At 49.5% G+C, this 26290-nt stretch overlaps 1 protein-coding gene across 1 annotated transcript; it reads right to left on the bottom strand.

Annotated features, from left to right (window-relative positions):
- Window positions 1-206: 206 nt before the first annotated feature.
- Window positions 207-25931, bottom strand: LOC144130019 (uncharacterized). The gene is made up of 12 exons (XM_077664061.1): window positions 25853-25931; window positions 21968-22092; window positions 19484-19636; window positions 17416-17547; window positions 15879-15975; window positions 14494-15549; window positions 13395-13900; window positions 12470-12651; window positions 8826-9137; window positions 4544-4825; window positions 3468-3689; window positions 207-2428 (listed from the first exon to the last, which is right to left on the bottom strand). Exons 1-12 carry the CDS (start codon window positions 25924-25926, stop codon window positions 584-586), a joined length of 4986 nt encoding a protein of 1661 aa, XP_077520187.1. The 5' UTR covers window positions 25927-25931; the 3' UTR covers window positions 207-583.
- Window positions 25932-26290: the final 359 nt, after the last annotated feature.

Genomic DNA, 26290 nt, shown 5'->3' with positions numbered 1-26290 from the left:
GCACTTATGAAAAACGCTATCCTCTGCGCCAATCAATGAAACTCTTAGTGAGGGTAAGAAGGAAAATATAAGCACTTTAGCAAGAACAAAACAGTCTTCCAAGTCCTCCAAGATACGGTCCAATAACTTGCAACTGCTGGCTGACTGCGCAACAAGAGAAAAAGATAGCTTCAAAGAATGTTGCACACAAATTTAGTTGTGCAGTATTTCACTCGACATGGTTTGCAAGAACAGTTTTTCAGCTCGTTAAGTTCTACCAAGTTACAATTCGACTAAAATTTACCACAATTTGGTTCAGGCCTTCAGCGCTGTGACCGCGCGAGTTTGCGGCGGATAGTATTCCACAGCAGGAGCTCACAATGGAGGCTAAGTATACGGTTTTTTCGCATTTCGGTACTTACATAAAGCTATAGGTGACGCTTCCTATAGCCTCATTAAGGAACGACTCCTATAACTGAGATCGCTCACAAGCACATAGCTCTCATGTGCTGCTTTTAGTCACTGAAAATAATACGATGCGATCTGTAGTCGTGAAGCCAGAACTTGGAAATGAAACATGCCACTGGCACGTTCGTTTCCAGCGTCAGTCGCTCGCCCTTCTCGCACCTCGTCGAGGCGAGAAAGGCCGGGCGGGTCGGTCCGAAATACGGGAAGAGCACGAGAACCATTCGGGGTCTGGTGACGCCATAAGACCCCTGAACGCGTCGCGTATAGCCGTGCCCCTCGGGGAAGCACCGCGCTTCGTGCCGTCCCTGCGCGCTTGCAGATAACGCGACGCGCCCCGTTCACACGCGGCGCTATTGTTGGCCTCGGCGCAGGAGTCGTCAACGAGAAACGAGTCCGGCTCGCTCGTCTCCGCCACCGAGAAAGAAGTGGACGACTCGGGCCACACGCGGGGCAGCCTCGAGCTCGCCTCGCTTTGAGTGAAGAGGGCCCGCGACGTGGCGTCGTCGTCGTTGCTGCTGTGGCCACCGCGATCCCCGGCCCCGTGACGTGACGGCAGCGCCGCTTCGAGAGACAGGCCGGCGTCCGTGGCGGACGACGCGAAGAGCCGGTGCGACGGCAGGATGCCCAGCTTGGCCATGATCGCCGACAGCCGCAGCCCGTCGGTGGTGCAGCTCGATTCCGACGGGACACTCGAGGCGTCGTCTCCGCCTTCGCTTTCGCGGTGCCTGCCAAAAAAGAAACGAGGCAGCGAGCTCCTCTTCCTCGTGGCAGCTGCCGCAGTTTTCTTGGAGTGCTTCGACTTGAGCCTCGATGAAGACTCTCCAAGGACACTCGTCGTAGTCGCCCTGGCAGCGTCGTCTCGTTCGGTGGAGGTGACCAGGTCGTGCTTCCGACTTCGGTGCGCTCCACAGCTGGCCAGCGTGTCCGTCGTGGACACGGGAAACGACATGCTTGGCGAGAAAAGAGGCGGCGTTCTCACCGACGTCGCCATCGACTCTGTGTCTCGGCCCAGTGGTGTTTCTCGTTCTGCACGGGAGGAACACTGTGACGGCCTTGTGGTGTTTCGTTTCTCCCGCTTTGCTTTCGAGCGTGACTGCCGCGAAAGCGTCTTTCTCGTGTATCGACTGGTACTAGAGCCGTCGCGGGTGGTACTGCGGCGTCTCGCAGTCGTAGAAGTCGCCGCGGAGGCATCCGCAGTCTCTGTAGCGATTGCTCTCACTGGCGCGGTCGTACCCCAGGTGGCTCGCGTCACGCTGGCGATGCTGCTGGAAAGAATGTTCTTTAATCTTCGAGGAAGGGGTATTGGCCGTGAAGTGGTGCTCGTTGTCCCGAAGTCGCCGTAAGAAGGCGCATTCCCGCTTTCTTGCGAAGCCGCGCTATCCACTACGGCGGAGCTCTCACGCTCCACTGACTCACGCTGCCGACTTCGGCGAGGCGTTGGTGGCGGCACTAGTGACGCAGCATTGCCGGAGCTGCGCGGGCGAGGCGTACTGCTAGCCAACGTTGATAGGAGGTTTGCTTCCTCGGTGGTAGCGCTAGCGGCGTCGGAGGACGCCTCGGGCGCGGGCATTAGTTCACACTCCGGGAGCAAGCGCAACCCGTAGAGGAAAGGAGACAGCGTCGCATCGTAGGAGGACTCGTCCGGTTCGCCTGCGCTGGTAGCGGTGACTGTCGGAATGGAACTGGGTATAAGAGCGTCGGTGTCGTAGGCGTTGTCATATCCGGCGACTGAAGATGAGCCAGTGTTCATGGAGGCCAGGTCGCTCGACCGGAATGCTGACGTGGAGCTTCGCGATTGGCTTCGGCTAGCCTTGGTTGTGGCGGCTTCGAGCTCTTTCGGATTGATCGGCTCCGAGAAGTGCTTTCGCATCACGAACGGACTGCGTCCCCTCAGCGGCTCGGATCGGACGTTGGCGGCTCGGACATGCGCCTGCGCCCGCGGTGACGCGCCGTGGAGCTCCGTGAAATCCGGTGGTGCGCCCTGCGTGGGAGATTCGACTTTGAGCTTCAGCACGCTGCTGAGCGGGCCCGTGGTTGATACAAACGCTCATTATATGGGCAATATCCTGCAATAGGATAGTTTTATACGAGGAGTGAAGTTTTGACGTGCGCGGATACCGTGTGCTGATGATCTGCGGATGGGTGACGTGTGTCCTGAGATAACAAATGGACTACGTAAGAAATCTGAGACTAATAAAATGCAAACATACCTCAGGAATGTTGGCCGAGGAACATTCAATCTGTCGTTGCATTGCATCTTAATTTAGTAGATCAGTATACAGAGGTTTAACATCTAGCCTCATTGAGAATGACAATGTTTCAATGGCGCTCAACCCGAAATGGGAAGTTCACACTATAGCTATAAGCCATCGGTCACACTATGAAGAAACAAACGCTACAGAATAACAGATTTATCTGCAAAACCTGGAGGATGCCCCTGTTGACGGGACTTTTTAGTAAATAAACTGCTATAGGGCTGAGCGGTGTTGTATTGGGTTTAATGGCGCATAGGCAGCTAAGGTGCTGTGCGGTGTAGCCAACACACGATGATATGCGCGCGTCGGCGACCGTTCTGATAAGATTCGCTAAGGTGTGCAACAGTTATGTCCATCGACGTTGGTTCTTCTCTGCTGTCTCAACGATTCTTTTCAGGCGACGATTCTCCCGGCAGACTGATGGGAGGAGCTTTCATGACAGTAGGGCATAGCACGCGAAGCGCCTATAGAAGGGCCGCACCATGTGTTGAGGATTACAACGGCCATTTCTAGCCTGCACAGCACGCGCTAATTTGCTACCGCATGGACCACTGGCGGTGACTTCAAATGAATAACATTACGCGCAAGCGTCTTCACGTGCCGTTACGAGATGTCAGTGTGCCATAGCAGTTTGCTGCTACGGTGGAAGTCGCCAACACTGCAGAGCCCTTGTAATACGCCTAAAGCTACTGAACAGCGACTTGTTTGCTTATCAGAACTCCCACTTCCGTCAATATTAATAGAGGAACTGCGTTCACTGCTCACCTCAGGGCTGGCACTGGGCTTTGTCGCCTTTTTCAGACGCGAGGCACGCTCTGCTTCCATTGTTTGCTGACTGTCACTTTGGAGAGCCGACGGCGCCACAGTGGCCTCTTTCGTCGCTGGCACGTTGCCGATCCTCTCGCCTTCGCCTTGAGTTGGTGTCTTACGTGGCAAAGGAGTTGGTGCAGGCTCAGGCTGGGGGACATGGATTGTTTCGGGGACGGTCTGCAAGAGAAAAGTTTTTGTCATGCCTTTCGAGCTGGCTATGAACAAGATGCGACAGAAGTGACACAGTTTTTAAACCACATTGCAGAGGCAGCTGCCGCTGCCTCTGCAATGAAAAGACACTCTTTTCCTTGTCGGAAAGATAAACCCGATCAGTCCTCCCTATAGAGCATGATTTCTGATCCAGACACTTTTTCAACCTACCCATCACGTTGGAGTCATGGGCCTATAGTCTGTAGTATCCGAAAACGTTCACTTTCTCCAGTTGATCAACGTGTATGTTATTATCCAGGTGGATCTGGTAATCAGTGCTTTCGCGGGGCAGGACGTAGTGGTGCATTTATCGCTGTAGATTCTTAGTGGGGTGATTGGGATGGGAGGGGGGCAATATTTGTAGGCTTTAAGAGTAAACGGGACACGAAACATTCTCATAAGTCTCTCTCTACTCCAGAGCGAGGTGACAAAGATAGCGTTATTTCGGCCGCAGCTCCTTTCCGCACCCGCTGCCCGCTTGGAGATCACATGACCATAGCTGATGCGTTCTAGAAAGTGCCAGCCAACTACTTGATCGTGAGGTCACCTACGGCTTAAGGCTTCTTTGGTTTCATGTAACCTGTATTCCTGGTCTCCTTCCGGAGTTATTGGGGCCTTTAGGACTCTTTGGCGACGCAGACCCAGCGTCGACGTCGTCTTCTCTAATAAACCGACCAGTATAATACATTCGGCCGGCATGTTGTGTACCCCATGGCACGCCTCATGCTTAACTCAGGGTAAGTTGAGTGCGAAGCTGGGCCGCGCCGCCTTCTGCCCTTCCCCTTTGCCCCCTCTGCTCTCTCTTTCTCTCTTTTTATTACCTGCAGCCGGCTTGCCGAGGTCCTGCGGAAGCGTATGGACCTCTTGAGTGGCACGGGACGGCTGGAGGACGACGTCGCGGGGGAAGACCGCTGGTTTGACGGCGTCCGCTCCCTGTGCAGCTCTGCCACAGACGGATGTCGTCTGTGGAGCGCCCCCGTTGTCACAGAGACGTCCTCCCAGTCGCGACCAGCCTCCTCCCCGGTGCTCTGGGGGCGGAGCTGTGCGGGTGTCCGGAGCTCGCTCGAGGTGCACTTGTCGCTGCCTTCTCCGCTGGGCGCAAGCTGAATGCGTTGCAAATGATCTTATACTCCGTTTCATACATGAGGTGCAACGCTGTGAAAGGTATGGAAGTAGTACGCACGAAAAAGTAAAGGGAGGCGTGTTACTCCGCACTTTTTCTGTGGCCGAATGGTCTAACTCAAGAGATAGCGACAGCGTGTCGTCAGCAATAAGAGTGCATTTAACCAAGCTCACGATAGATGTGTCATGTAGTAAGACTGCAGGCAAAGTATTCATCGCTCACCAGAAGGAACGCACTACTTTTTGGTCGCGGATGCCGGCAACGGAAATAAGAGCGCTAGCTTTGACAGCGTTGCACCTGATGATACGGAGTATAGTAGTTTAAAAAAAAGTGCGCTGCTTTAAGAACCCTACAATTTGTACATGCTGTGCGATGCGAAAGAAAAATATCGCAGATACACCCGCGAAACGATGGGTTCAGCTGCTGCAGAAATGAATTCCCAGTGGTGGCGCTTGCAATCAGTGACGGATTGCAGCGCCTAGTTTTCTTCGCCTCCTCTTGGAGCAGGTCTTACGGAAGCCCGGGCTGGTACTATCAAGACTATAATCTCCTCCTTCTTCGTCCACCACGTCTTCGTCTGCTCCGAAATTCGCCTGTACAAAACGAATAACCTACATTTTCCCCAACGTAGCTGCAGTGTTCGCTGTACGTGGCCATGCGTATACAGTGCATTCTCACGAGATGTGGGTGCTCTTTAGGTATTAGGTATCCAGGTGAGTTCTGAAATGCGAAGGCAAATTTAGGGCTGGGAAGCAAAACAGGGCACTAAAAAATCTGGCGTGGAGAATGTTGAATACGTTCTTGCATTTAAAAAGAAAAAATGCCCGCTGAAAAAATAAATTCTTCCATAAGAGCAATCGTAAGGTGTTTACAAAGTTTTTGCGCATGTGTGTTGAACGGTGTTGCTCTCCTGGGGAGTTGGGACTGCATACGGCGGCACCGACGCTAGAATGGCTTACACGAACTCAAGATTATGAGAAGGCCTTTCGTTGATACGAATTTCCTCTAGAAAGATGTACAGAGAAAAAGATACACGAAACAAAGCCAAGAGGATCAGGAAGAGTGAGCACGGGTTCTGGGATTGAACTCGTTTCGCCTCTTAATGTGGTATGTGCGTTTCAGAGGAAACAAACCATGGGAAGAGATAATCGTCTGCTAGGCACTTCCGGTTCCAATTATCTTCCCTTGCTTGGCTCTTTCATAGCAGCCACCGCTCCCGCTGGCATCGTTTACTCACCAATTTATTAAAGCGATAGCTTTAAGTGCCCCGTTCTGCAGAAAATACGGCGGATCTTTGTAGTTGTGAACGAAAAATCAGGATTAGTCGAAAAGGTATGGCACACGTGAAGCGACGGATTTGAAAAATGATTAAACCTTTAGAAAACTTGCAATCAGAAGGTCGCAACATGACTCAAAGTGTCATTAGCACATGCACGTAAGTATGTAATAAAGTAAATGAATGGCGCTGAAAAGAAAATTGCGGTGATTAGTCGGGAATCGAACCCGCGACACAATGGTTTCGAGTTATACACTGTGCCCCCAGGGCACGCGGACATATTGTTACAGCTAGATTAAAGCGGGGCTTTATGTTTATGTTGTGTAGTTGTAGTAGTGGTTTATATAAAAACAGTAATAAAAGGAAGGAACCCATTTCTGTTAGCCCCGGCATCAGCCATCCCTAGGGGAAGCACCTGAGCTGGGGCAGCGGAAATAAAGGGATAGCAGGCAGACTGGAGGAATGAAGTGAAAGAGGTGAGGAGACAGGCAGAAAGGATAGGAGGGAGAGATGTACAATATGCAAGTATTGTATTCACACTATATAAGATATGTACAGGTCAGGCGCGTGTGATGTCCAATATGTTGCGCGGTCTTTCACATAATATGGAAACAGGGTCCGTATCTGCGTCGGCAAGAGTAGCCGCTGACGTCACCCATTAACGTTATCGCGCTAGGCGGAGCTTAAGTGTCCCTTAATTTTTTTTTGTGCTCAGACATCACAGATTACAAAGGTAGATGTGCGGGATAGTTGGTGGTTCATACTTCTTTTAAACAGCGCAAAAGACGCCGACGCAGGAGGTATACATACAAGAAACACACAGATTGCACAGAACCGCCGCAAGACCAGAGCGTGCGCTGCCACGATTAATGCGCCGATGTAGTCTGGCTGTTGTACACATCCGCCGCAGCCGGTTTCCCGCATATCTGAACAAGTTTAACGCATCTGTAATTCTATATTCGTTTTTTTTTTTTGCAGCACTGAGACATGATGAAACCTGTAAAAATGAGTAGACGATAAATGTTGGTTTATTGGGTTTAGCGTGCCAAAGCGACTCATGCTATGAGGGACGCCGTAGTGAAGGGCTCTGGAAATTTCGACCACCTGGGGTTCTTTAACGTGCACTGACAACACACAGTACACGGACCTCTAGCATTTCGCCTTCACCGAAATGCGACCACCGCGGCCGGGATCGAACCCGCGTCTTTTGGGTCAGGAGCCGAGCGCCATAACCGCTGAGCCACAGCGGCAGCTTTAGACGATAAATGTATTTTCCTCGCAGCGTGTAAAGGCTGCCAGTGGGGTTGCAGACGACACATATGCGCTCCATTGAGCACCACGCGCATGAACATATCGCATGGAGTTCTAATAGAAAGCCTCGTCCCATTTTCATTTTGGTAGCGCTGTAGCTCGCACCTCCTGTGAAAACAGGTCACGAATCAGAGTAAAGTGGACGTCGCGTTTGTTTTGCGACGATGCAGTACAATTAGCTTCGTTGCGGCAAAAATAAATTAGTGGAATAAGCGATATCAACACAGCGACTGCGGTAACGCAAGCGAGCAGTGGGAGCAAGCGAGCAAGCGAGTAGTGGGACAAAATTAAAACCGGAAGTGGCGGTAGTGAATGATTTTTTCATGATCCTTTGTGTTGACTCCGGAAACACACCTCACCCATTGTTTAACATGGTCCTACTAATTTGCCCAGTGAGTTCCGTCAGGTTGAGCAGTTTTTTTTTTGGCGCTATGCAAATACTTTTCGTGAAGTTATAAAAATATGTTTAATTGCTAACAGTGCGAACTTAATAATAGCGCAGCAACAAGTGCGAGCACAGTCCGGCTTTTGAGTGTATAGCCAAGGGTCCACAGACATTGCTGTGCCAAAAAGGCTGACTGCACATAGTCGTACAATTTATTACAATGGAGTGCAAGCTACGGACGTGAGTCGATACTTCCAGACGGGTGTGATTGGCTCGCAGGTGCGTGAGAACATTGCACAAATCTGTAACATGTAGCCGATCTCGTTTATACATTTCACTCCATTGTCTACAAGTTGCGAGACTGAGTGTAAATACAGCAGATTCATATTGCGAGGCGAAGCGTAGGTGTAACATTGCAGAAGTAATGAAAATCTCGTGATATGTATCGAAAGCGAAAAATGCCGCTGAAGTAGCTCGAAAACTAGGCGCGTATGAGCGTGCCCAGTTCGATGAGTAGCCAACAACGTGTCTAACTCAACAAAACGGCTCAACGTGACCGACCACATATTAGATCGGTTTATGTGTTTTACCGTCCCAAGCAGACTCCGGCTATGAGGCACGCTGCAATGGAAAGCTCAGGATAATTTCGACAACCTGTGGTTCTTTAACGTGCCCACACGTCGCACAGTACACGGGTCTCTAGCATTTCATCCTCATCGAAATGCGTCGGCCGAGGCCGGGATCGAACACCCGACTTTCGGGTCAGCAACTGAGCGCCATAACCACCGAGCCACCGCGGCACCTCCACTTATTTCCATTAAAAAATGAAAGAAACGCAATTAGGTTGAAAGGAAAAGCTGCATAAATTCTATCAGCTGTTCAGAGGCTTTGAAATTATAGATTCCGCAACTCTCTCGGTTTACATCGGGGAGGCCTTGGTGATCGAGTGTTTTTCCACCGCGAGTAGCCGCCACGAACACAGCTCGAGCGATACTTTCGGCAGCTCACCTCTGCGGCGTCCTCCGAAGATTCCTTGAGAGGCGGCAACACGGGCGTTGCCGCCACCTTGGGCGGCCCTGTCGGACTCTGCTCGGAGGCTGGAGTCGCCGGCCTGCTTCGGGAGGGCGGAACTATGCGCTGAGCGGCAGGCATGGTCGCCGCTGTGCCGGCGCTAAGGACTACGGCGGGAGAAGCGGCGACGGTAGTAGCCCTGGGCCACTGGAGAGCCGCGGGCAGGCCGGGCAGGATTGGCGCTATCCCTCCGTAGTCTCGCAGCAGTGTTCGCTCGCGCCGGAGGTGTTCGTTGCCCAGCTGGGTCACCTGTGCGCACGCCGCCGCCGGAAGAGGGGAATAAATGTCCGCACAGCAGAGACTCCGGGTAGGGGGTTTCTGTGTGGCTGAGAATCATATATCCCAATCTGGTCGTGGAAGGGAATGATATATGCGATATATAATAGATATCGTATATTATATCGGATTATATCTGGTTCAGAACGAGAATGAAGAATTATGATCGAGAACCTGTGGGGTTGTAAAATTTCAAGGAGAAATATATGCGTATATTCACCGCTTGTCTACGCGTGACAGTCAGGCCACCACCTCACCCCGTGTTCGCAAGCGCCGCAGCGCGCAAGCCGACCACGGCGGGCCGTGCTCTTGAGAGCAAAGAAATGCGACAGCGTGCTGACACAAGCGGCATTTATTGCTACAGCAGCAATAAACACCGACTAGCGGCTAACGATATGTTCTTCGGAAGGCTACGCTACAGAGAGTCAAGGTCGTCCGACTCACCAGTTTTAAGTTACGGGGGAATGTTCGCACGGGCCAGGGCAGGACAAAACCGATGCACCAATGCCGGATTGAAAACACTCACGAGATTCGTTCCCACAAGGCTGCATTCCGCCGACGAAGAGGGTTACCGCGCCCGGCCGTCCGAGCGTTTCGATTTACCCGAGCGGCGCGCCAAAGACTCCAGAAGTCCAGATCAGCTTTCTCCCGTACTGGCGTGGTGATTGCACCATAAGCGCCGCTCGCTAAGCAGGCACAGGAGCTCTCCATTTCCAACTAGGTAGCTAAGCAAAGAGGGCGGCGGTGTTGCGGGAGTGTTGTGCGGAGAAGCTTGACTGCAGGGGACGGGCGCCTCACGAGTCGCCGCTCCTTTTATGCGTTTTATGGCTCTTCGCTATTATGCGTTTTCCGTGGCGAGATACATATGACAGCTTCTTTTGTGCGCCCGTTCTAGAGCTCGATACTCTCTTCACATTTCACATCAGCAGAATAAAAGCTGTTTCTAACGCGCCCGCTTAAAAACTTGATTAAGCTATTTCTGTCGGCTACCGCTCTGGTAGTTTTTAGAATGTGAGGCGGCAATTTATGCAACAACGAAAAAATAGTTCAGCGTTATTTTGCGGGTGCGAAAACAGTTTACTAAGCATCTCCTTTATAATTTAACTGATGAGTAGCTATGACCAGACTCCCCGTCTAAGTGACAATTACTAAGTAATCCTTTTATTACCGTTTCGCTCTATGAAATGACATGCGCAGGCATATCACGATCATGTCAAGTATTAATGCGATAGCATTGGTGCCCGCATTCCCAAAAATGGCGGCGTGTCACGAAAATCGCTGGTTGGTCGAAAGAGGCCACGTGACCTTGTGACTCTGCCACCCCCTACTAGGTTCGCCTTCTCTTAGAATTCCCTGTTGCCACAAGGAATCAGTTAATACCTGCCCGTACCAGTTTGTTCTTGATTTCGAATATAGGATATACCCTTAACTCGCGCTTGTTCGCTGACCCATTCATCTATCTTCTTGTCGATTAATTAAATCTATTATATTCCTTTCTATAGTCCAGTGCGTGGTCCTCACTTTAATTTCAATTTTTTTCTTAGCCTGCAAGTTCCTATTTCATGGATGCGTACTCGCGAGATAAACTATTATGAACTTTCTTTTCGAAGAACACTACAGTTGAGACTGGGTATATCGAACCCGGGTGTATCGAACTGTTGTTTATATTGATCAGCAAGAACATCCCCTTGAAACCTTCATGCAAAAGTATGAATGACGGAAATTCGGTGGTCGTGGGTTCGGATCCCACCGGCGACATGAGTTTTTTCTTCTGCTTTTATTGATCTCCCATCGATAAAAACTACAAAATTAATTTTAAAGAAAGACGTCCCTTACGCTCCTTGGTTTCGGTGACTGCTGGGTTCAGTCATTTACGTCGAAACGAGCACCTCTTTCAATTTCCTTGTCTGCTGAAAAGTATAGCACTTTTGTTTGCTTTATGTTTTGGAAAGTGCTAGTTGGATACAAGGAAAGGGCCCACACAGACGGCGAATCGCTACTAGTTTGTTATTTGTTAGCAGCGCGTGTATTTTTACAGTTCCATCATGTACTAATCACGCGCACAACCTGGACACATTTCTTATTGTGTAACTAGTTTTTGTGTATGTTGCCTATCCACCTATCCTCTCTTCCTGTCCTCCCACCTCTTTCATTTCATTTTTCCATTCTGCCTGCTATCCTTCATTTCTGCTGACCCAGATCAGGTGCTTCAGTAGTGATGGCAGATGCCAGGGCTAGCAATAATCTTTTCCTTCCTTTTTATTATTATTTTAATAAATTCACTTACTACTACTACTCGTATAGTGTGTTTCCTTCCCTTCTGTCCCGCTAGGGCTTTCTAAAACGTAGGCATGATATACCAACTAGTGCCAGTACCAGCTCTCCTGACTATTGTTCGCATTTATATATCTCGCGTTCAACAGAGCATTCGATCTATCGAACAGCGCGCCGCGACCCTACAAGGGACAGTTTTCCTAACGGCGTCTTCGAGCACTTTCACGCGTGGAGGCGGGTCGGCTGGGCGCCTTGGGCACCTGTTGGCAGCTTTAGCAGCGCTGTGAAACCGCGTGACGAGGTGAACGTGGGGTGTGCCTGAGGAAGGGTCTTCGGTCTCTTGTACTCGCTGTCCACGCCACATCACTGCAAAGCGGTGAAGCCAACCTAACTACTCGTAATTAGAGCCTATAGCGGCGGCCCTTCCCTGACGCGCTCCGCTGCAGAAGGCGTTGCTTTAATAAGATTATTCTATGTATAGTGTAGCGGCAACAGGACCAGCCATCTTGGAATAGGCAGGGCCATTTCGAGAGCACCGTGCGCTGCGGCTTCTACGCGAAGTTAGGCCTAAGAACGTTTGACGAGCGGTGGGCTGAGTGCACGCCGGCAGGCGGCATGTCGCTGCAAGGAGCTTGTGTACTACGTCACTGCCGTGGATGCAATGTAGTCTTACTTCCAGCTTAGAGATAAGCTTATCTATTGCCATTGTTTATATATCGAATTATCGATATGTTGAACTACTGCGCGATCCCCTTCCAGTTAGATAGATCGGGGCTTGAATATAGTAAGTTGCTATTCATAACGAGAATAACTGCCAAATGCACTCCGGCCCATTTTTATTTTCCAGTCTGTTTCGCTCTCGTGGTCAAGATTTACGGTCACTAACTAACAAACGCATGCGGTAATAAAAGTACCGGACGTTCACCCTTACAAAATTTGAACAGTCTCGATAGCCTCGTACTTGTTTTGCGTGCTCAAGCTATAGCGTTCTGTTCTGTGGCAACGAGTTGTGAGATGTGTACCTTGCCTACCTTTAGGCTCGTGAGAATCTCGGCCAAGTTTTCAATATCTGAATACGATGACGTGCCCTCCTCTGGCTGCGGAGCCTGCTCTCCAGGCTTGGATTCATCCTGTCGACGTTCTCCCGCAGTCGCGCCTTCGCGGCCATCTGCAGTATCGCCCGTCGGTTTTGGTGTCTTGTTCGGCGTGGCCCCTGTAAGAGCGGGGAACGCATTCGAAGTGGAGACATGGCTCAAAGCACAGTATCTACATTACGAAGGTGGCAGAAGCAGTCATAATCAATTGGTTTGGAAGCAATATTGAATATTTAGTATGCAGCAAAATACTCTTCTGATATTTAATGACGAGTGGGGAAATACTGGAGCTGCATAAACGGATGGTATGCTATGGTACGCTATATGCGGGGCTTAACATCCCAAAGCTGCACGTGGGGGCGATGAAAGACGACGTATTGGCGAGTTGCGGATTAATTCAAACCGCCTGAGGTCCTTTAAGCGTGCATTGACATCGCACAGCACGCAGATGCTACTGAATTTATTGAAATGCGACCGCCGAGGCCGGGATTCTACCCCTTGCCCCATGGCCCCAGCAGACGAACGCCATAGCCACTCAGCCGCGCGGTGGTTGGAGCTACAGAAAGGGTTTAGGGTGTAGGCGTGTTGTCAGTTTTCGTTTGCCGTTCATGCGAAGATTTCTAACACGATAATATGCGCACTGTTTTTTTCTGACAAGTGGGCTGAGCTCAAATTTGGAGTGTCCCAAGATTGGCGCTGAAGCTTGTGTTGAAGTGTGGAAGCCTAATTTTGGTGCATCTTTCATATGCGTCTGTAACCACTGGCTGTTCTACGTTCCTTATATGGCTTCAGACATATACAGTTGGGCACTACCCCCCAGGGTCCCGCCTAACAAAGAGTATGGAAAGTGCCCGTTACGAACCTTGGCGAGCCACCTCGTTAACGACAGCCGGCCATGTCTGCTGCGGAGGCAACGTAGAAATCCCTGCTGGTTGAGCCGTCGCCTGCCCCGCTGAGGGAGGACGCGTGGAAGTACCGACGGTCGTCTCTTTATGGCCCACCACAGATGATCTGTCCTTACCGTTCCCTGACGCTACGGGCCCGCTGAACCGAAGCGGCGCTGTACTGTCACTGGAAGGCTTGCCACTCCCAACGGCACCCACAAATTCGGCCACGAGACTGGTGTCCTCCCGCTCTTGGGTGCCAGCCGTAGCTCCGTCTTGAGCAGAGTGCAGCAGAGCATCGGCTTCTCGGAGCATGCCGCTGCTGATGTCCGGTTTAGGCAACACTTCGAAGCTGGGCGAGATCGGGGAGAGGAACGAGAGGGGGATGGACGCCGACTCCGCTAGCGAGCCCTCCTCGATGTCCACGAAGGGTGTGCCCACGCCAAGGCGGTTGCGCTCGCCCCATGTCAGGGGCTCCTCAGTCCTGTACCGAGAGAGGTGCCCCAGAAGGGTTCAGGAGACTGGGCCATAGCGGAAGGACATGCGAAATGTGCGCTAACGAGGGGCTGCACGTCAGTATAATGTGACAGCCTTGCGGAAGCTATAGATGGCGTCACCAAGCGCGAATTGAATTTCGAAAGCTATTAGCATATCAGTATGGTTTAACACTCGGTAGTTCTCGTGATCTCAGCAGCTATGAGAACCCAAGGTACAATAACCAAGGTACCGAGCTGTCAGAGAGCATAATACCATAACACCATGCCGGCAGCTTGGAAAATTCAGAGCCTTATTATTGACGTCAGCTGAATCTGGGCAGTGAAAACAATGTTTAGAAAAAAAGTGATTGCGCCTGCTATTTTCGCTCCTCTAAAACGCCGCGAATGTGGCAGCATTAAAAGATGTTGAGTCGTAATACTAAACGGACAACACACAACCCTTTTCTGACCCAGCAATTTAACTGAATCGAGAAAATGTGGCGGAGGATATGCCCTGCAAGTCTGTCTCCCCTTTAGACTACCCAAAAAAATACGTCACTCAAATTGAAGAAAGGTAGGTCACCGATGGTTCAATTCGTACCTCGTCTGAGCATTGTCGCCTTTTGCCCCTGCGGCAACCCGAGGCTGTTCATTGCTTTGAGGTTCTGACCTCCCAGACTGCTGGCACTCGCCCAAAGGCACATCCTGCTGGGTCGCAGGTGGTCGCTCACTTTGATAAAGCCAGCGGGTTTCCGCCTTGAGCGAGCTGACCCGCATGCCGTGCTCATAGCCCGCACGGGCAGTGCAGAGCTGGCCTGCGGGCTTCTCTTCATCCAGCTTCCGGTCAGCGTGAACAGTGTCAGAAAGCGTGCAGTCCAGGAACGTGACGTTCTTGCTCTGGCGGAAAGACGAGAAAAGCGTCAGCCCCGAAGCGTCGTCTTTCGCGCCATTGCTGCCTTGCTCGTGGCGAGTGCTTTGGTCCAGCACAGCTCGGTTGCCGTGGCATTCCCGATTAGACACCAAAGTTCCCCACTCAATGGGCAGCGAAGAGCCATCGTCAACACGACTGCTTTCACCTTTTGTGAATGGGAGGATCGCACGCTTCTGGAAATTGGACGCGGTCGATGTGAGGACATCCCCATGCGGTACCTTCGAAAACCACGGGTGCTGAGCGGGCCTGTTATCCTTGAGGACGCGCACAGAGATATCTTCTTCGTCCGGAAGGTCGACGCTCGAAGAGAGAAGCTTGTCTATAAGCCGTGCACTCGAAAGAGGCGCCGGAGGTACTGCTGAGAGCGCAGACTTGCCCAGCGCCAGAGACGACTTCTCGAAGGGCACCGGAGGCGTGAAGCTGGACGTCTGCATCGCCGTGGTCGTGCTGGCGGGCCCTGGGGAGAAGGCGTTCGGTCGCTGCCTGTCAGGAGGCACGCGAATGAGACGAGTAGCGGGCAACGAAGACGCTTCGTGGCTCTGGCTGTAGAGGTTCGAACCCGGCTTCTTCGGCCGCAACGACTTTAGTGGTCCCGTGCGCACTGAGATGGAAGTGCTGGGCACCTTGCTTCGAGCAGCCATCGAGCCGTTTCTAGGCCTCTGGCCTTGTCTCCCATGAGCGCTCCTGCTGTAACAGCTGTCCTTGTCTTCCGCGTTAGCGAACGCTCTGGGATGAAAATCGCTGGTTAGCATCACTTGCAACAAAACCACCCGAAATTCAGATGCTATTCGTCTCCATCACTGCCGCTAACGGCTACAGTAATGGCTACAATGACCAAAATAACATGGTGCTAGAAGTTATTATATGCCGTGAACAGCAAACAATGACGCGTTAAGACGCCTTTTATTAATTTCAGCGAAAACGCAATATCATAGCGGGGCGGCGTTGCGCTCCTTGCGTAAAAATATATTTTCATCTCAGTTTAGGTGCAAATGGTGCTTAACCGTCACATAATGTAATTGTGCGAACTCTTCATGTTGGAGATGATGGTCTACCTTCGAAACAAGAAGGTGCCGCCAAGGGCAGCCATGACGACGACCAAAATTGTTGTTGGAGTCACTGCAGCGATTATTTTCCCCGCGACTGGTTTGGCTGCATAGAAATGTGACGTTAAGAACACCACAGTAAGTTAACTGGCAGAAAAAACGCTTCAAAAGCTTCCCGCACACAGGCTCTGTTGATGGATGAGCCGTAACAGCGGCGCTTTGCCTCGCTTCAATGGTATAGCCCTCTTTAGAAAGATTTAGTAATTATTCGCCAGTTAATCCATCCAGGGCAACACTTATTGATTGTGCACAGAAAAATAACATGCACGCACGTGGCATTCTAAAAAAGAAAAAAGTTGACTGGTTTGTTCAGTCTGCAGCGCCGCATTAGAAAAACATACATAGACTGAGGTGACCAACATTTTATGAGAACATTTTAACATTTTGAGCGAAAAAAATCGCACGGTAGTTACAACATGTTGCGCATGTTTACGAGTCTCCTCAACTCGCACGTTGCAGTGACTGTAAACATGCCCGACATGCCTTTTTACCTAAAAGGCATAGAGGAATATAATAGGGTGCATGGCAAACCAAGAAAACATTTCTTCTTACGTCTGCACTGTTTCTAAAAGTACACTGTCAGCTCTAGTGATTAAGCACTACAACAGAATTAAAGAAAAATTGTTTTTTTAGGAAAAAAAAATGACGCAGCAATTTTTACATTTCGGTGGACACCCGAACCGCGCCGTAAGGGAAGAGAGGACGGTGGGAGTGAAAGAAGAAAAATTGGAGAGGACACTTAAGCTCCGCCTTAAGGATATGACGCGATGGCGTAGTGGGTCAGGCTTTCCATTCTGAGCAGTTTGACACCTTTGAACGCATTTTTCATTTTTCCAATTGTTTCAATTAATCAATTTACCAATTATACACTCTAAATTTTCTTAATTGACATCATCAAGCATTGGCCTTTCATTCTGAGCATTTCGAATTATCAATCACTAGAACCAAAAATTACCATGATGCGACACTTTTTACGCAGCCCTCGATTACAAGCGCTGCCGGCTACTACTACGCCGACGGCTTTTCGACCGAACGAGCTGTATACGTTGTCGCGTAAAAGAGAGAAAGAGGTGCCGTAGTGGAGGGCTCCGGAATAATTTCGACCACCTGGGGATCTTTAACGTGCACTGACATCGCACAGCACACGGGCGCCTGTTGCGTTTCGCCTCCATAAAAACGCAGCCGCCGCGGTCGGATTCGAACCCGGGAACTCCGGATCAGTAGCCGAGCGCCCTAACCACTGAGCCACCGCGGAGGGTATGAATTCAGATCAAGGTGCAGCGTTCTGGCATCTCCATTTATGGGCTGTCTTTCACGAATAGAAAATGCATTAAGTAGAACTACTTGGCGCATGTCATAAAACAGGACAAAGAAAAAAAAGGAGGAAATAAAGGGACGTCGAACTAGAAAGGAAAAAAATCATTTCGTCCGCGCACAAGCGCATGTAGTGACTGCACGCCATGCGTGTATTCGCGATGCAACTCACGCTCCAGGCAGTCCCCGTTGCCGTGCAGCTCGAAAGGCAGCGGGCAGTAGCAGAGGAAGTCCACGCAGCGCATATTGGCGCTCCGGTGGCTGCACTCCTGGTGGTAGCGACACGCCTCGTACAGGGACTTGGCTGCGCATGCGTGTGACAGTGACGTCTGAGAGCGAGGCTTGCAGCTCTCGATGGGGCTCCTTGAAAGCGAAGGCCGTTCGCATCGGTTTCTACAGACGCGAATAAAGCCATGATACGGGTAAGCAGACCACTACGAACATTACGCGTGTGTTCTTTGCAATCCGCATAAACAGTATGATGTCAAGAAACTAAGTCTATGAAGAAGAAGGCCGTGTGTTTTGTTTGCAGGAGATTTGACATCGATTTTGCGCCGCCTACTTTTCTTCCCAAGCTAGGCCTTACTACACTTGCCGCACTTCGTCGTCCTGAATGCCTCAAATTCATGTACATTTGTCATTTAACTCTCTTTTCTCCGCTAGATAATTATCTGACATTTTCAAAACCTTCATCCACAAGCAATCACCACGCCCTAAACATTTCGCCCTTTTAAGCCCGCACTAACTTCTTTTAAGTACAGCTTTTTCCCTCATACCATTGAAGTTTGGAATACTTTAGCCGGCAACATCCGTCCATTCTTAATAGACCAATTCTTACAAGCCTGTCCCTAATGCTGTATGTTTGTTTTCTTTGTTGCCTTGTATTGTACCCCACATTTACAATAGCCTTGTCGAGTCTGCAGTGTGTACAAATAAATGAAATTAAGAACAGTGCGTGCTCTGGGAGTCATTGCTTCATTTTCGGTTCTCTAACGTTCCTTATAGCTTGTTTGCCGCGGTGTTGCGGTCTCATTCTACTCAGATTACCGCCTAATAAAAGGCGTAAAAGACATTCCTTCCGGGTGCCCGCTAATGTAAATCAAATTAGCTTGGAAAGTGTGCCGAAAAATAACCGAGGGAAATTTCAGAAAGTACGCTGTACTTGGAAATATATTCCTTTGTGCGTCCTGATCAATCATCGCGTTTCGCAGACTACACATCGGCCGAAAAAACGTCGTTGGTACTTAATTGCATCTCAAGGTCGTTTCGTGCCTACTGCGAGGAGCTATGATTACTTCTATTAGCCATCGCATAGACCTACCGGACGATGTAGGACAGGTGACAGCTCTTGGGGATGTCGTCCTTCCGAACGATGTGGGAAGGGAGCTAAGAAAATGTCCGAAATTTAGCTACGAACCCCAGACAAGCAGACCTCAGCTACTCGCTATGATAAGAGGCATTGCGGACCGTGCGGATGAACAACCCAGAACCAGGATCGTTGAGGAAGGAGTTGACTGCATTCTACGTACCACACTGACAGTAGGCACAAAGAAACCGCCACCTATGAAGATCGCGAAGCGACTTAAATAAGCTTCCCTCATGGCGATACAGAGTGACAAGGAAGGAGGGTTCATCGTTATACCGATGGACATGTTCCGCCAGAAGGCAAATTGCGCCATCGAGAAGAACTTCAAATGAATCAGCTTTATGCCAAAGAAACAAAAGAGCACCGCACGAAAACTGCTGAACAGCCTTCGGTTGGACGGCCTGGAGAAAAAGGCGAAGGGAGCTATAGGTTTCACGTGCTCGAAGTGTTCTTCTCGGGCAAAACACACAAGGCCGAGTGCCCGTTCAAAACTATTGTTAAGGAAAAGGGCACATGGCAGGTTCAAGTGGGAACCTTCCTTCAGCGTCACCTGAACAGCCTTGGAAGTGACAACCAGCCCTTTCATGGTGAAAAACTCAGTTGAAGTCAGCGCCAGTCCTGTTGTTTGTGTCTTCCCCTTCTGCCCCTGTTTTTTTTTTTTGCGCTGCACTACTCTTAACTAAGCGATACATCCGATATACTTGGCCACGCATTAGTTCTTGGGCAACCTATGCAAGAGACTAGTGGTATTTTGATACTGTACCCCGGAGGGCCTTTCATTACCGTGCGTTGTGCTCAACTCCCTGAGGACTTCGCGGACGCAGTGAAATGGCTGCGCCGTTAGCGAAGAAGAGATTCGAAGAAGCGGCCTCACCTGGCAGGCAGGTGTCGACACCTTGCACCCGCACCGTGACCGGGGAGTCCGGCGCGCAACTGCACACCCACTCTTGGCAGGAGAGCCCTCGACCGGCCACGCAGTCTCCGTCACGGGTGCACGGATGGCCGAGGCCCCTCTGGTCGTCGCTGTCTGCGGTTCGCGCAGAACGCATCAGGGGTAGCTCAGCTGCGGGCGACGCCGGATAGCAGAGAGGGCCTGCCACTTAAAGCATGGTGAATGCCATTTGCCACTGTCCTTTTCCATGTGCGAATTAAACTGTTTAACTTTTGCTTTCTTTTTCTGTGACCGAACAATTCATGCTCCCATTTCCCTTATAAGAATGGTCTATAGACCAACTATAGACTTCTTATAGACTCTATTGCCTTCATATATATATATTTGTCCATGCATTCATAAGTTCTATAAACTGTCTATAGACTAAGTCTACTAAAAGTGTATGGCCATAAATCTATAGATTGTCTATAGACGGTCTATAGGATTTCTATTGCCTATAGACTGTTCTCTAGGGTTCGCCTATAGAGAGTCTACAGACTTTATAAACAAGTCTATGGATCGTCTATAGACTGCCTAACGAATTTTTGGAAGGGTTGTCTCTGCTCTTTGTTGTGTATACTGAACACTTATGTGCATATTAGCTGCATCGCGCGAGCAGATACAGTTATATATATTAGGGCGGGACCTATCACTATTAAGACTGGCTGTTGTCATTTTCCTGTTTCTTCCCCTAAGTGAATTAAACTGGTTATGTTTTGCTTTTTTTTCTGTGACCTAACAAGTAGTGCTCTCATTTGCAGACTTATTTGTTATTGTGGATATGCAGGAAAATTTTGTATTTGCTTTTGTTTTGCTATTCCATACAGGGCAGCTAGCGCTGGTAATTTTCATTTGAGTTGCATGTACAAGACGCAAAGAAATTGGCTATGGTTTAGCCCTGGTTAAATCTGGTAGGTAGCGAGAGCTACAGGCGATGACTACGCTTAGGCTTAGCTGTGGTTAAGCGATGTAATGCTACTGATTTACTTGGCTCATCTCTGTCTATGCTTGTTTCGTTCCAACGCTGACGTCTGGCTTCCTTCAGAGACGCCAAACTCGGCACGTCGTCTTCTACCTTCGCGGATTCGCTGTCGGAGGCTAAGCGAGCTCGTCTAGCCGCGTCGTCATTACGGCGCTTATCGAGACGTTTGACACGCTCTTCGGTCTCTCCGGCATGCCGTCTCCTCCTTGTTTTGTTCCGACGCCGAATTCTGGCTTCTTTCAGCCTGGCCGACTCATCTTTCTCCATAACGGCCGAAGCACAAGGCAGTGTTTCTTCGGCGCCGCGTCAGCGTGTGGGTTACTGGCGGCGAAAATTCGGCGCTTGGAGCGAGGCGACGCAGGGAGACGCAGATATCTGGCGAGGCCAGATCTCAGCGGCGGCGCCGAAAATACCTCGTAGGTGAGGATTGGTGGGGCCAAAAGCCGCGGCCCGTTTCTGCGAAGACAGCAGCGCCCCTTGTGTACTCTTGCTAATTGACACCCTTGGCCCCGCATAAGGTTCCCGTCGCCGCTGAATGGGACGATTAGCTACGGACAGGGGATAATTGAGGGGTTTTACCTACGATGTTTCCCCACCCCCGTCTGGAGACGCCATTCCGTATGCCCTCATGTGTTTGATCACCCTCTCCTGCGGACTCCGAGCGACGACGCAGGTAGACGAGACGCTGACACGACGCCGAACAAACGCTGCGACTCGCCTCCGGCTACGCCGAACCGATGTATATACACACTGCGACAACCCCTCTCCCTCTACTGCGCATGCGCACAACTGGCGAGGCGAGCGGCGTCTGCTCCACGACGAGCGCAACGGCGGAGTGACGTCATGCCAGATGGCGCGCCAAACGGTGCGACCATGGCCGAGGTTCAACCACGGCGCAAGTGCGATCATGCTGAAGAGGCGAAGCGGGTACAGTAATGTAGCTCTCGCTACAAAATGTTCCCAGGCCGGAGGGTCTGTGTTTCAGCAGTACAATCAGTCATGTAAGAGCCCATGTAGCTACCAAGATTCTCTGAGGTGAGAATATTACCTTTTACGGAGGCTTTGAGCTTCGAAGGCGTCGTAAATGCCCCGTACACTGCTCAAAAGCGGATCGTATGGCATTTAAGCTTTTGAAGCACCCTGAACCCATGTTTGTAAATGAGTACCCGCAGCTGCTTCTATCACTTGTAGCGGCAGCCTCATCGTCAAGCCACCGATAACGGCAGGTTTTAGTGATTGCTCACTTGTATGAAATATAATAACGGAATATAAATTGGAATTGTATGTTGGGCCACTAACACTGGCAAACCTCTCTTTGCGTGCACAGATTGTACAGTAATTGAGAAAGTGTAGAAATGAGCTTCCAGTAACAACCTTCCTGACACGAATTTTGCATGGCAAAAAAAAAAAAAACCCCATGTCTATAAGGAGAGGAAGGAACTTGCCTTGGTCGTCAGCGTTAGTGGACACAGTAGTTGCGTAGCTCGAATTTCTCGCCGCCGCCATTTTTGCTGTGGCAATGGCCACATGCCGCGGTGGAGTCTCGATGATGTAGCCCCCAAGTGGCGAACTGCAAGAGCATTCAGAATATGCGAAGTGGATGTTTGCTGAGCTGTATTCGCTCGTCACGGAAACATTCTCGGGCAAAAATTTTGAATATTGGAAATTTGTACGGTACTGTTATGGAAATACTGAAGGTAATGTTTCATTCTTCCAAACTGTAGCAAAATCTTTTAAAGCTTTTCCATCGCTCTCATGGAGCAGTTAAGATTACCATAGGAAACCAATAGGGAACGCTTTTGACGAGCAAAAATATGCAATACTGTTGACGGGAGATTGACGGCCGCAAACAACGATAATAGCAAAACTCGGTAATCCTGTAGACGGGAGGTTCTGCGCATATTGATTGTTATAGTGAAATCTTGCAACGTCAGAAAAAATTACGTTCATAAACTCTTTCCCGTTCAAAAATACTTTTCTCCAGAATTGCTGGGTATGATGCTTTGTGGAGAATGCATGATGATTTTATTTTAAGCCGTGACTAACTGGTTGGTCTGTACGAGGGGAAGTCGAAGATTCATTTTTTGAAGCTTTTCAGCCCAGAGGAGCCGATAACCAGGGCAGGTGAAATATTCCACCCCTGGGAAAACTGGCGGGTATAAGCAGCACTGGGGATGGAATCGCGCACCTAGAGGTGACTGACCAAACCTCTGCACCGCCTCTGCGGTCGCCTTTCGATGGAGGTGAAAGCAAAAACGCCGACGTACAAGACACTCGCTGCACATTAATGAAACCCTGCAGGTGGTTGAAATGAAACTAGAGCTTCACAGTAAGACGTGCCTCGTAGCCCAAAAAAATCGTTAACCCGAACCACCTCGAATTTGCAAACGTGGTGGGGAAAAATTAGGGCACCGACTATCAGGAAGATTGGCCCTTCGAACCTGACAGAAGAGACGTCCTGAAATTCTCAAAACACCCGTAGATAAAAGAAGGGGTGAGGAGCCTTCGTTCGGTGCACCATACGCGGATTCTGGAAAACAGTGCAAAACTCGACAAAAAAATTGCAAATGTGAAACGAAGTCTGAGGGAAAGTTACAACAGAGAGCTCAACAACATTGTACATCGGCAGGCATGCGATAATGTATAAGCGTACGATGTCAGCTGAGCTGGCAGGCATAATTTTGATGATAGCTTTTCTTAACGGGCCTATGAAAACAGCAAACCCAACAATTCTGGACAAAAGCATTTTTGAGCGGGAAAGAGTTTATGAACGCAATTTTTACGTATATTGTAAGATTTCGCTAAATAAATCAATATATCGGCAGATCTCCCGTCAAGAGGAATGCATTTCTTGCTATTAACGTTATTTCGCGATCGTCAAAAGCGTTCCTTATTGATTTCTTATGGCAGTCTTAACTGTTTGATGCGAGCGATGGAAAAGCTTTAGAAGAAAGATGTTGCTACACACAGGAAGAATGAACCATTACCTTTAATACTTCCATAACAGTACCCAACAATATTTTAATATTAAAAATTTCTGTCCGACAATGTTGGACATGCAAAGGTAGTGTATTAAATTAATTTCCCAGTGTTCCCGCACAGCTCACGCTTGGCTGTAAAACACCCGATAAAAGGGGAGAAAAGCTGTAAGCTCTTCGCAAGCCTATTTCCTCATCATTACTTCAGGAGAGAAGCACGTTAAAAGTTCCGAGCGCAACCCGCGATTTCTTCCGACTGATTCCGACTGATGTGGAGGCCTCATCAGGACACAATTAAAACTCGATTCCTGGGCGAGCAATATGTGAGCGCACCAACGAAGCACATCAAAAAATTCCCAGTTTTGGCACTTGCAGTAATTTTTCATGTATAAGTGCAAGAAACTGCGTTGTCACCGCTTGCCAGTCTTCAAAAGCGTCTTTTAGTGAGTTTATTCTGACGCCTAAGAAACCATACTACTTTGATAATCAAATTTTATGTGCGTGTCACAAGCATGTGCGAGAGTTTTTTCATGAATGGTTGGCTAGCCGGGAAAATGACGAAAATTAGGTCATCACGAAAATGAAATTTAATGTATACGGTACATCCTTAGGATGGGTTCCGTGCCGATTGGTTTGCGTTGCATGCCACTAGAGAGTTATAGCATATCGTTACCGTGTTTACGTTACCGTTTACCGGGCCCGGCAAGCGACGTCTGCGCATGCGCCGCCACTTACCGGTCCGCAAACACTTTACGGAATCCCTTTTAGCGTTGCGGAGAGTTAGCGTTCGCTTGTAAACAAACATGGCGGCGCCCTGCACGGCCGCTTCGGACCAAATACAGCACCACCGCCGCGTTCTTCGGCGCCATTTCTCGCTATACATGAAGACATTCGCTTTTAATTTGCAAACTCACTCGTACGTTGAGGTTTGAGTAACAACTAGGCCATGTTTTTGAGATTATTTGCCAATTTTTGAGCAGTTAATCCTGACTATATGTCGTGTACATAGCCAAAAAGCAACGACAACACTGCAGCTCTTCAGTTTCGTGCCCGATTTAACATTTTTCTATATTTTAATGATTTTTTTTCCTCGAAAAAAAAAGGACTGGTAATTCTCTTGGCATATTCATCAGTAATTTCAGAAAATAAAAAAAGTTTCTCCGGCCCGGTGTTGGCGCGCTTTAACTTACTGCCACTAGATGGCGCCACAGTGTTCACATCCAAACACAAAGAAGCGACGTTGCGGCACGGCGAACAGGTGTCGTAGTTGTGCTTGGTTTTACAGCGCTCGCAACGCAACGTGCGCTGTGTATGCAAGCTTACTGAGGTCTACGTAGTGAAATTGTTTACTGGCCAGGGTAGGCAAAGGTGTCTAGCTTCACGGGCACATTTGAAAAGCCGCTGAGTCGGCTGTTGCTGAAGTGTGGTGGGTAGGTCTTTATATGCAGAGAAAAGGATTATTAAAGTGTAGCATTTCACTTCATAGAAATGATTGCAATGCATCCGTTTTTTTATCATTAAAAGCTGGGCCTCTCTCATCATCATCACTCGTTTTAGCCCTACGGTAACTTGTTACGGGAAAGACGGTACGCTAAAACGTCTTCTGGCGCGCGCCGCGCTAACCGGAAAATCCGGCGTCCGGTAACACGGTAAACGGTAACGTAAACACGGTAACGATATGCTATAACTCTCTACTGACTCTTGCTTCAAACGCATCGAGGATCCTTGCATGGCTATACGCTAGCACTGCTAAAAGTAACATTGCCGTAGAGAGCACGATATCATATATCTATCGCAAACGTTATGTACATGACCATATTGGATTAGCCCGTGCCCTGGCTACACGACGAAGTTATGAGGAAACAACAAGAGAGAATTTGGTGAAAGAAAACTTACCCATCTGCATGATAAATTAATTGTCTTCTATAGATATAGGGTAAGAGGTAGAGAAATAAAAAAAAGGATGATAATGACAACAGATAACGATGTAGATGACACGGAACATCACGTTTCTGAGACGTGTGCCCAGGCAGCCTGGGAATAAAGTGTTTACAACGTACCCCACCGCCTCTGTTTTGCAGCGCGTTTCTGGCCATAGCGATAACGGCCTGAGATGACTCCTTTTGAAAGGGTAACACAAGCATGAAACAGCAATTTGCACGTAATTGGCGTTCTCGAGCGTGGCGGGAACCTGCTACAGACAAAATATGATCTCTAGTCGATGGCATGCAGGATAACGCATGACTCTTGAGGCTGTCCGCGCTGCCGTTAAAGCGCTGGTTCAAACAGCCAAAGCAAGGTTACCGACAGTGCCCGCAGCGCCTTTGGTCTCCTTGGCGTCCGCAAACTTACAGGATGTCATGGAAGCTTCTTTCGGCGCACGTAGCCTGGATGAGGCACAGCGCTGCCACGGCGAAGACCTGCATGGTCGCCGCAGAACAAGAATAATTCCCAGAATCTTTATCTCCCTGCCGATCTCACGCGCTGGAAAGAATCGTCTTCTTCGTTCTCCATTCGCACGTGATGTAGTCCTACTGTACCTTAATATTGAAAATCCAATGAGAGCATCCCACGCCTAATCTTTGATTCCTGGTTTATTAAAAGAATTTTATGCTGTGCCAAGTGCACTGTTGGCTATGAGAGAAACCGTAAAAGAGGGTCTCGGATTAATTTAGACCATTTCATGATGATCACTCCCGTCATCATCATCAGCAACAGCAGCCTGACTACGCCCACTGCAGGACAAAGGCCTCTCTCATACCTATCAAATTAACCCTGTACTGTGACAGC

The sequence above is a fragment of the Amblyomma americanum genome, chromosome 4, assembly GCF_052857255.1.
Source record: "Amblyomma americanum isolate KBUSLIRL-KWMA chromosome 4, ASM5285725v1, whole genome shotgun sequence".
Lineage (NCBI taxonomy): Eukaryota > Metazoa > Arthropoda > Arachnida > Ixodida > Ixodidae > Amblyomma > Amblyomma americanum.
The sequence above is the reverse complement of the archived record's forward strand: the minus strand, read 5'-3'. Positions and strand labels throughout refer to the sequence as shown.